This window comes from Lepidochelys kempii, chromosome 11 (genome assembly GCF_965140265.1).
Source record: "Lepidochelys kempii isolate rLepKem1 chromosome 11, rLepKem1.hap2, whole genome shotgun sequence".
Classification (NCBI taxonomy): Eukaryota; Metazoa; Chordata; order Testudines; family Cheloniidae; genus Lepidochelys; species Lepidochelys kempii.
Genome location: NC_133266.1, coordinates 19,004,589 through 19,015,624, shown reverse-complemented (window position 1 = coordinate 19,015,624; position 11,036 = coordinate 19,004,589). Strand labels below are relative to the sequence as shown.

General features: G+C 42.5%; 1 protein-coding gene across 1 annotated transcript; it reads left to right on the top strand.

The window, feature by feature from the left end:
- The first annotated feature begins 841 nt into the window (after positions 1-841).
- Positions 842-4,484, top strand: CXCR4 (C-X-C motif chemokine receptor 4). Its single transcript, XM_073305364.1, has 2 exons — positions 842-974; positions 2,857-4,484. The coding sequence occupies exons 1-2, from the start codon at positions 948-950 to the stop codon at positions 3,919-3,921; spliced, it is 1,092 nt and encodes a 363-aa protein (XP_073161465.1). The 5' UTR covers positions 842-947; the 3' UTR covers positions 3,922-4,484.
- Positions 4,485-11,036: the final 6,552 nt, after the last annotated feature.

Sequence of the window (11,036 nt, the reverse complement as noted above, 5' to 3'; positions counted from 1 at the left end):
TGTGTATATAAAGTCTGCTGCAGTTTCCACGGTAAACATCTGATGAAGTGAGCTGTAGCTCACGAAAGCTCATGCTCAAATAAATTGGTTAGTCTCTAAGGTGCCACAAGTACTCCTTTTCTTTTCACAAAATGTGTGCTACTCTGAATCTGGGCTAGGGCTGAAAACCAGCTGTGGGGAAGAGAGGGTTGGGTCCAGTGCTTAATTTGTGCCGGGGCTGAGCCTCAGCACCTCTAGGTTTGGCAGTTCATAGCCCTGGCACCTCTGGGCTTGCCAGGTCAGTTGTGAAACTAAAAAAACTGCTTGATCCCCCCACTTATTTCATTACAAATTAAGCACTGGTTTGGGCCACTTGGAGGAGCGTCCTTCCCTCCTCTGGGTCTCCTCCGGCATGCCCCCCAGCACAGTGCCCTTGTTATGAGAGCGAGCCAGGGCCCCATGGCGCAGCACAGGGTACTGGCTGAGAGGGGCTACCAGCCTGCTTCCCCCCTCCCCAACGCCGGCTACCACAGCTCCAGTCCGGAGGTGGAGAGCAGACTCTCCGCAGGAAGGCGGAGTGCAAGAGCAAAGCCCTGGCTGTCGGGGTACCCGGCGCCCCGCGGGAACGGCCGCAGGACAAGAGGCAGGGCACCGGCAGCAGCCTGGCAGAGCCTCCCCTCCCCGAATGGGTAGCCCGCGCCACCCCCGGACCCGCAGGCAGCGGCTGGGGCTGGGGCAGCCGCACATGCTCACTGGCGGACGGGGCATATGCGGCGGACACCCCCCACCGGGGAGGAGCCACAGGCAGGCTGCCACCGAGCGCGGGGGGTGGGGGGGGGAGGAGGAGGAGCGGGGGGATTATAAGAGTCCGGGGCGCGCCCGAGGGACTCCGGATTGTATGCGGCGCGGCTGCAAGTTGCGGAGCGCAGCGAGACTCGTGGGCAGCTCGGAGGCAAGGAGCGGCGGGGATGGCGGACGCCGCGGACACCCTGGACGTAAGTGCGGCGGAGCTGGGGGGACGAAGGCGGGCACGGGGCGCGGGCGGGAGCCTGCCCCCAGCGCTTGCCGCGGCGCGGGAGCTGTTTGCACCGGGGCCGCCGCCAGGAGCCCGCACAGGCACCCCTGTGCCAGCTGTTTGCCAACAAAAGTGCACGGAGACCTGGGGCCAGTTGCGGGTGGCAGGCGCGTCCTCTCTGCGCGGCTGGAGACGGGGGGCGCAAGGGGCGAGGCGGCGGCTGCCTTCGCCTGACGGGATCCGGTGTGCACTTCGCCTCTCTTCTCCCTCCTTTCACAGCGGGCGCCTGGGAGGCGCCCGGAGATGGACTTGCAGGGCGGGCGGAGAGACCTGCGCTGAGTCCCGCACTCAGGCTCTGAGCCCCCTTAAAACTTGGCGGGGTTTGCAGAGGGTGAAAGGGCGGGGTTTGGTCCCCAGCCTCTTGCTCTGCTTGCGGCCCCTTAGGCGTTTTAAAGCGGAGCTGTCAGACTTGAAGTGAACGATGAATTTCGAACACTTTCCTTCGGTCCTTGCTGCCTTCTCTCCCAGTGTTAATGACAAGGGCTGTCCGTGCTGGCTTGAGCGCGCTGTTACAATGTAAGATTTCGGGCGGATGGTGCCGCCGTGATGAGTTTGCTAAAAAAAAGAAAAGTTGGATCCACTTGGAGCAAGCCTATTTGTTGCAGCCAGCCCCGAAATTCCAGTGTCTAAACACAGAACGAGTCAAATTGCTCCTAGGGTGCCCAAAGTGCTGGATACAGGTTTTGCAGCACTGGATTGTTGTTGTTGGCTCTACTGTTTTTTCAGTTTAGTCAGTGGAATTTTGGGGCCAGCTACCAGATTTGGGGATTTGCAGTGCTTTCGAGCCAGGATGCATCAGCCGCCTGATACCTTGGAGATGTGGTGGTGGACTATGAGTACCCACACTCTCGCTCCTTATGATCTCCTAGGATGCATAAACCCTATGCAAATACTATATGTATATAAATAAAGAGTAATTGCATAAGAGTGGTCATTCCTTCCAGCCTGTATTGCTTTGCCAGATTGGTGCTTAGCCGTTGGTGGTTTCCTGATGCACTTGCATGCCTGATGCCTCCACTGTTTCGCTTCCTTTTTTCACTAGCGGGCATAATTCAACACCAGCTCGGCTCCAACAATCCCTCTTAGTCCCATGGGCCCCTGCAACCACAGCAGAGGGAGGGAAAGATGTTTGCTCATGGTGACCTTTCTAAGGGTTGTGGATCTCCTCTAGTTAAGAGGTCACCTCTTCTGAGGAACTGTCAGTTGCTCCTCTGCAGGGAACCCTCACTATTATTGTTTTCTCTCGATAGCATTAGCTGAATTAGGGGGAGATCTGGGGAAGCCGTGTTACTGGTTAGAGGATGCTTATTTATGGACCTCTACACTTCTGTAGTAAGAATTAAAATGAAACTGTTCTTATGAGTGATATTCTTGGGAGAGCTATCCTACAGTAGCAGGGGATGGGCTAGACGATGCAATAGACCTTTTCCATTGGTAAGGTGAATCTGCTAAAAACATGATACAATAAGTGTACTGAAACCAGGGTAACATTTCAGAGAGTGGCAATTATCCTTTGCGCCCTTTCCCCACACACAAACATTGTTCCCAAGGTTCATGTTTCCCAAAGGGGAAAATGAAGTAGAAGTGATCAAAAATTTTAAATATTGTTTTGATAATTAAGTTTAACATAAACTTCATTTTACTATGGTTTTTTTATTAGTATTTGGATGGCTTTTCCTGTCCCCTGACCATACCTTCTTAGGAGGCTCTTTAGACATTAATGTGAAAATATCTGTACATAGTGAAAAGTCTTAGCAGAGGTGGAGTTGAGGTCTAACAGCTTTTCTTTCATTTTATTGTAGCTGTATTCTGGGTTCACCATTGAATTTCCTGATAATGGCACTGATGAGCTTGGTTCTGGCCGTGACTACAGGGACTTCAAAGAGCCATGCTTTGGGCATGAAAATGCTAATTTCAACCGTATCTTTTTGCCAGTCATCTACTCCATCATCTTCCTGACCGGAATCATTGGCAACGGATTGGTTATCGTTGTCATGGGCTACCAGAAGAAATTAAGAAGCATGACCGACAAATACAGGTTGCACCTTTCAGTGGCTGACCTCCTGTTTGTCATCACTTTGCCATTCTGGTCTGTGGATGCAGCTATAAGCTGGTACTTCGGGAACTTTCTGTGCAAGACAGTCCATGTCATTTACACTGTCAACCTATACAGCAGTGTCCTGATTTTGGCCTTCATAAGTTTAGATCGTTACCTGGCGATAGTCCATGCTACCAATAGCCAGAGACCAAGAAAGCTGTTAGCTGAAAAGGTAGTGTACATAGGCGTATGGCTACCAGCCATGCTTTTGACAGTGCCTGATATAATCTTTGCCAGTACCAGTGAAGTAGATGGAAGGTATGTATGTGATCGCGTCTACCCTCATGACAACTGGCTGATTTCATTCAGATTTCAGCATATTTTGGTAGGATTTGTGTTGCCTGGTCTAATAATCCTGATTTGCTACTGTATTATAATTTCTAAGCTGTCACACTCCAAGGGTCACCAGAAGCGCAAAGCATTGAAGACTACAGTCATTCTCATCCTTGCCTTTTTTGCCTGCTGGCTGCCTTACTACATTGGCATCAGCACAGACACCTTCATCCTGCTTGGAGTCATCAGGCATGACTGCAGCTTTGAGACGATAGTACACAAATGGATCTCTATTACAGAAGCCATAGCATTTTTCCACTGTTGCCTGAATCCGATTCTTTATGCCTTCTTGGGTGCCAAATTCAAAACATCAGCACAAAATGCCTTGACATCAGTTAGCAGAGGATCGAGCCTTAAGATCCTTTCCAAAGGTAAACGTGGGGGACATTCTTCTGTTTCTACAGAGTCAGAGTCTTCAAGTTTTCATTCCAGCTAACACAGTCTCCTTCTCATCATTTTGTAATAAAGAACATTTTTTTTAAGAAGTTACACAAGATTTCAGAAAAAACAAGACTGACCATAATGTACAGTTTTATTTACGGTTGGAATTTTATATTTTCTTTTAGTTTCTGTGAAGTTCAATTGACTTATTTATATAAACACTTTCTTGTTGATGGCAAAGTGTCTAGGCAGGACCTGTGGACAAGTGGTTAGTTCATGAAGTTTTAGTGCTTGTCTGGTTGTATAGATACGTGAACTAAACACTTTTAGAGTGTAGAAAGTGACTGTTTAAAATTTAGAAAATGTTTTTCTGTTGTTTGTATGTAAATGTTCCAAATGTGTTCCTGTTAAAAATTCTTTTGATTGATATTCAAGAATTCCCCCTCACCCCCCAAGCTGTTTGGTTTACAATAGTTTAATTCTGCTGTAGACAATGTCACTTATAACCAAAGCCTCTTCTGTCAAATGTTAGATTTTTTTTTTCCAATTCTCAGTAATGGATTGGTTTGCAAAACTCTGCTGTGTAAGGTTGTTAATAAAAGTACATGATAAAAACTATTTTGGTATGTTCTTCAGGTCTTAATTCCATATACTTTATTTTTCTTACCACTTTGAGTTGCAGTTATTAATGTTCAATCTTTGAAACCAACATAACTCATCTGATATGGGTCTAGGGGAAAACAAGAGGTTTCATATATATTGCTTGTCCAGTGATGAAACAAACTATAGTTATCAATACAGACAACTGAGCAGCTTAGGGCATTTATTTTGTACCAATTTGTTAATGCTTTTTCCATTAAAACACACACTTAGTGTAGCCAACATTGCATTTACAATAGCTTATCCCCACTTCAGTTAAACTGTTAATGGCTATTTGGGGAAAAAAAGAAAAGCAGCTTCCTTTATTGTAATATACTACACCCAGAAAGTCCATTTAACCACCTTAACAGGTGCTATCAGCCTCTTAAGGAAAATCAAAAACATCCACATTAGAATGAGATTCTAACTGCTCATGGTAAGTATGCAACTTCCATAAAGTGCTGTTTTTCCAGGTGCTGTCTGATATCTGCATGTAACAAATCAGATTGGCAGTGTGTAGATATTTTGAAAGGAGATTTTACACTTAATGTAATTATATGCAATCCAAGTTAAACTCCCACTCTGTATAATACACATCAGAAAAAATTGAAATCATGTTTGTAAGTACTACTAGAATACAATCTAATACAAATTCTCGTGAGCCTTTTGCGATAGCCTGACAAATAGATGATTTCCTGTCTTTTAAAATTGTTTTACATGTGCTTCCCCTATAAGTGTATTATATTTATATTTGTATTGCCTAAGGCAACATTGGGGTCTGATCCTGCTGACACTGACATCAATGATGATAGATTAGGCCCATGGTTTGCAAGTCAAAAGGTGACAAATGCTCCAATTTAGAATGCCACTTAAGCACATGCTTAACTTTAAGCAGGTGAGTAGACGGATTGAAGTTAAGCATGTACTTTACTAAATCAGGGCCCTGCCACCCATTCCAAAAAGTACAGATCTACTTGAACAGGAACAGTCCTCCCAAATGGAGGACAGACATGTCCCCCCTCTTTCACCTGTTCATAACACTTCAAAAACCCTTCCTGATGTCCTTATAAAGTCAAATCCTACACTTCTGCAATAAGCAGTAGGGTTTTTTAACTGGCAGTTCCATAAGCCAACAATAGTCAAAGTAACTGAACCAAAATCCTTTCCTCTAATAGACATTTTATTCCAGCTGGAAACAAAGGTGGTATGCTGTTTCCTTTGTGAAAAGTGTTTTCCCCCCACAGAGATTTCTCCATTGAGCTGCCCACATCCTGGTACAAAGTCAATAGTTCGTTTGCCATGCAGTGAAGTAACTTATTGTTACTGAACTCATGTATAAACCATGTTACTGAGACAAGGTTTCTTAAAAGGTCAGTAATGTGGTTTCATTTCTATAGTGTTCAAATTAAAAAAATATCACATGCATGTTGCCGCTAAGCTTAATTAACATATTCTGAGGACTGTATAACTTAACATTTATTCTGTTTAAAATTTCAAAACCTGTAGTTGGGCAATTTACATTTTTTGTCCTAGGGGAAAAAAATACTATTTTTTTTTAGATATCCAGGCAAAGTAGAAACTCTTATAATTAGTGTTACAATTCTATTTCCTTATGCTAGTTATTACTGCGTATTAAAACTGAATTCAAAAGTAGTAAATAATAGATACTCAGCCAAGAAGGAAAGCACTTTGAGTATAATTTTTGTGTTCCCACTTGAACAGAAGACATTGTCAAGTGCTTTTTACGTCACTAACAATCGTACGTTTGTTGTTTTGATCTTTTTAAAAGATATATTGTTCGTATTAGCCACACAGCTCTCTTAACTGAAGCAGATACTGGCATTTCAGCAAAACCCATTGAGTCAGAATGTGTTCCCACATGGGCGAGTATCCTAATGCTTTTATGGGGTTGCAGTGGTGTAAGTGAGGGCAGAATTTGTAAAATGTGTTAAAAATCTGAGTGATCATTTTTATGTATTTCTATTTCCTTGTTCTTTATTATTTAGGATACTTGCATGAATACAGGATCTTTGTGTCAGAGTTCATCTGTTTATTCCCCACCTGAAGTCATGTAATCCTCAGTGACATCAGCTCGGGAATTAGCAGCAGGAACAGATGAATTCTTGAGAAACAAAAGATCCTGTTTTCATCCAATTGCCCTGCATAACAGAAAATACAAGGGAAGCAAAATGAAGGGAAAAGATATGGGGGCAGAACTTCCTAAATAGAATATTAGTTTCTTGCTTTTTAAGTTTTCTGTGAAGAACCAGTTACTCATTGATTTTGACTCATTTGTTTCCACCCCTATCCAATTACTCAGTCTCCTTCAGTTCCAATTACAAAAGACTTACTGGCTATCAACCTTCTGCTGCTTAGTTGTTGAGGAAATGTTTGTAGCACTCTTAACATTAATTTAAGTCATTCCCATTACACTTTGCAATCAGTCAACCTTTACTTTAGGCAGAGAATCAGTGGAAGAGAATGTGTAAGAAAACCAATAGTGCATGCTACCAGTGAAGATCATTGAAAGGAGACCTTTAAAAACAAAACACAGGAAATGTTTGTGTGGAAAATAGGCTAGTGAATTAAAACATCAGAGGCCAACTCCAACAGTCTTTCGGGATTTATTACACAAAACTACCTCAATGGGATCTGAGAGAGTAATCCTTGCAGGACCATGTCCTCAACATTTAGTAAGAGTTGTAAGATCTTTTGGGATTTGGCTCCAGAAAAGAAAACAAGGAAAAAATAGAACACATTTTTAAAGAAGTAAATTACACAACTTGAAATATTACTGAGATTTATGGAGACATTTGTAAATTAAATTCAAATCTGTCATGAGGAAACTCAGTAAAAAATTATGGACCCAATTATTTTCTGTTACACTACTACACTACACTCTGCAGATTTGCAGTTGTGTAAACAAAAAGCAGAATTTGCCTCATTTTAATTTGTTTTCACTATCTTTAAATACATCATAAAACTGAGGGCCTGACTTTGCTCTTATATCAGTGTAAATCAGGAGCAATTTCACTTTAAGTCAATGGATTTACCCAGTGTAAAACTGGTGTTAGAGGTGAATCAGATCCTCAGGTTCCAGTCCACACATTGGAATAATCTCTGGGCAAATCAAACCCCCACATCAGAATTTCAGAAATACAAACTTCAGTCTCTTTCCAAATTAGTCATGCTTTAGTAAGCAGAATAATCAGTTAATTTGTTTAATTTTCAAGACACCCATAATGCCTAGTCACACCACTTTACAATATATAATAAAACAATAGCTATGTCTATCCTCTCCTAAAAACATCAGACAAGGCACAGCAAATGCAGCCCACATATAACCTCTGGTTACAACCTAGTTCATGTATGTTTACTTGTGCTAAAGTGATATACAGGGCTAAAAGATCTATAATATATTCACCGAGGCCCAAATGCTCTCTTTCTGTGCAAAAGTGCTCAGAGAGGAATAGAGTAATACATACTCAAACACCTCAGCTGTACTTGAATTGCAGTTTGCAAACTCTCCTTCCCTGGTCTGGGGGACTGTCAGGGTTTGAAAGAGAGCAGAAGCAGCTGAGTAGAGGGAGTCATCTGGATTGCCCTGCAAACTTGTGCCTCGGCTATGGCAGGACCAGTAGCCATACTCCCCAGCAATATTCTGTCATTCTGAGGGGTTTTGGGAGTGCACACTGAAGGGTTAAGGCTACCTTGGGAAACATTAACTCTCCACAAATTTTCCTATGGCTTTAATTTGAGGACCTCAACACACTTTAAAAACATTAGGTAATGCTCCCAATGTCCCACTGAGGTAGGTAAGTACTATACCTTTTTATAAATTGGTAAAGTGAGGCCAAGAGGTTCAGATCTTGATTTTCAGAGGTACTGAGTGCCTATAGCTCCCATTGACTCCCTTTTTTAGCACGTCTGAAAAATCAGGCCCTAAGCAACTTGTCCAGGATGACACAGTGAGCCACTAGCAAAGTCTGAATTAAAATACAATCATTTAACTACTGCTATGATGGGAGCATTATAAATGCTAAAGATTAGTTCAGCAGATACCTCTATCCCCTGGACCATGCTAGGCAGAACTAAGTTCAGAGTAATTGTCTGTTTTCCTTCACTCTGCTGCCCCAATTGGGAGCACAGTCAGAATACTGTGTTGTTGGAGAAGGCATTACACAATAATCCGTTACATTTTATATTCTCTCTCCTATGCTGGCCAAAGCAGATGGCACGGACTCGACACTTCACAGCTCAGTTCTGAACTTGGGTGGTTCAGAGGTCATAAACAGAAGTTCCAGGATGCAATAAGCAGGTAAAGGAAAGCTCTCTTATTTTTCCTTGGCTAGTCTCACTGCACAGATCTTTTAGAGTGGGTTCTACATCCAAGCTTATGTATAAATCAGAACAAATTCACCAGGAAAATATAAAGGAAATTACAATAAACCATGTAGCCATTTACACAAATGCTGAAAAGTTTATCTTGTGATGGTGGAGCTCAAATTGGACAATGAACAAAATGGCCCGCTCTACACATTCAGTTGAAAAGGCCATTTTTTATATTGTTTGGGAAAGGAAATAGCATGATGAGGAAGCATTTCCTTGATCCAGAATGCCCCAAAGTCCCCTAACAATGGTGCATTCTCATATAATGCAGAGTGATGAAACTTGGGAAATACTTAAGCAGATAGAGCCTTATTAGTTTTGCTCAAAGGATGCCACTCCCTCACTTCATGTTTTGAAAGCTCTACACATTAGGTTCCTCCTTGTCGTTAAAACACAAACACAACTGCCGGTCACAAGTAAGTAGCACCGTAAGAGATGACTAAGATAATTGATTATGAAGAGTCTACAACATTTAGAATTTCAGAAAATGTTTTCTCTCAATTATACAAAATATATTGTCTTTTTAATTTTTTCTCCCAATATATATAATCTTTAACGTGCCTAGGGTTCATTAAGCTTTTCATACCTACTGTAGTGCAGTCAACGAAGTTCTGATTCTGCTGCCACTCTGGTACTGATGCAGGGCAGAGTTACATGGTAGAAACCAACAAATCCAGTCCAAATGGAGGCTGGCTCACATGTACATAATTGTGAGCACTTTCACGTGTGGATCCAAGAAATAAAATCCTGGTTCAATTGAAGTCATTGGCAAAACTCCCATTGATTTAAATGGAGTGAGGATTTCACCCAAGGTTGTGTTGCAGGTCGGATAGGAGGACAGAGGGTTTAGCACGCCTACTTTCTCAAGTGTGGACAAGTCTCCCGTGACATACTCTCATTTAATTCAATGCATGCACTATCTGCAGAATCATGCCTTTTATTTGGACACATTCTAATAACCCAATCCAACGCCAGCTGAACACAATGAAGTCTTTCCACTGACTTCAATGGGAGGCAGCAGAGATGACCCATGCCTGCCCATAGTGTGTGTGTGGAGGAGGGGCAGAATGAGGGCAGGCAGCTCCAGCATTGTTACTGAGCATGTTCAGTCCGTGTGTGCAGGCTCAGTACAAGCCAAGCAGCAAATCTGGGGAGGGCAGGGGGGCAAGAATATGACCCTGCATATCACCACCACTACCCCAGCACCTCTGGGCCCACAAAAAGGTAGACATTTTAACATGGAGCACATGGAATTGTTCTGCTGAATGTAACTGAAATAAAAGAACATATAATTTACTTTTTTCAGCAACGTTTTGTCTTGCTGTCGGGAGCCCTGCATGTGTAGCTTTCAACAACTCATGAGCAGTTAGTTCTAGTGGCACCTATGTATTTGAAAGAAATGGGCCAATATTTTTAAAATACCCCCTGAAATTCACATCAGAACAGACTCTCACCAGACAAACATGGTCAATGGTATAAAAAATTTAAATTTTTCATTGAAGTATCACACTGTCCAGTCATTTTTTGCTATTGATGTTTTCCCCTGCTGTTTCTACTTTCCTCTTTTTGAAGTTACAAAAACATTTCTCTCTTCTCCTGCTTTGCCTGTTTTTTAATATATCTTTATAAATTATTAAACAGTTCTACAAAACTATACATAACATAAAATATGGAGGAGCAACAAATAAACACTTTACAAAGCACAAATACCTGGCTGTCCACAATACCTCCTTAGCCATCTCATGTACCTCACTCTTCCACATCTGGGTTTTGCCTTAGACAGAAGATAAATTCCTCCCATATCACATGAAATTCTTCAATTTCCTATTGAAATGTTGATTTTTATTTTCAAGTTTCTTATAATGCAAACACAACCTATTCTTGTTTACGTCCTAGGCCCTTATTCAGCACTCCTTAATCAGGCAGATCTCCCGCTGACCTCATCAAGAAGTCTGTATGAATGCAGGTTTCAGAGTAACAGCCGTGTTAGTCTGTATTCGCAAAAAGAAAAGGAGTACTTGTGGCACCTTAGAGACTAACTAATTTATTTGAGCATGAGCTTTCGTGAGCTACAGCTCACTTCATCGGATGCTCAAATAAATTGGTTAGTCTCTAAGGTGCCACAAGTACTCCTTTTCTTTT

What these genes read in the sequence shown, in the direction of transcription:
- CXCR4 (XM_073305364.1), top strand. Translation starts at nt 948, where the DNA reads ATGGCGGACGCCGCGGACACCCTGGAC. An exon ending in ACGCCGCGGACACCCTGGAC is followed by an intron (nt 975 to 2,856) that starts GTAAGTGCGGCG and finishes ATTTTATTGTAG; the next exon opens with CTGTATTCTGGGTTCACCAT.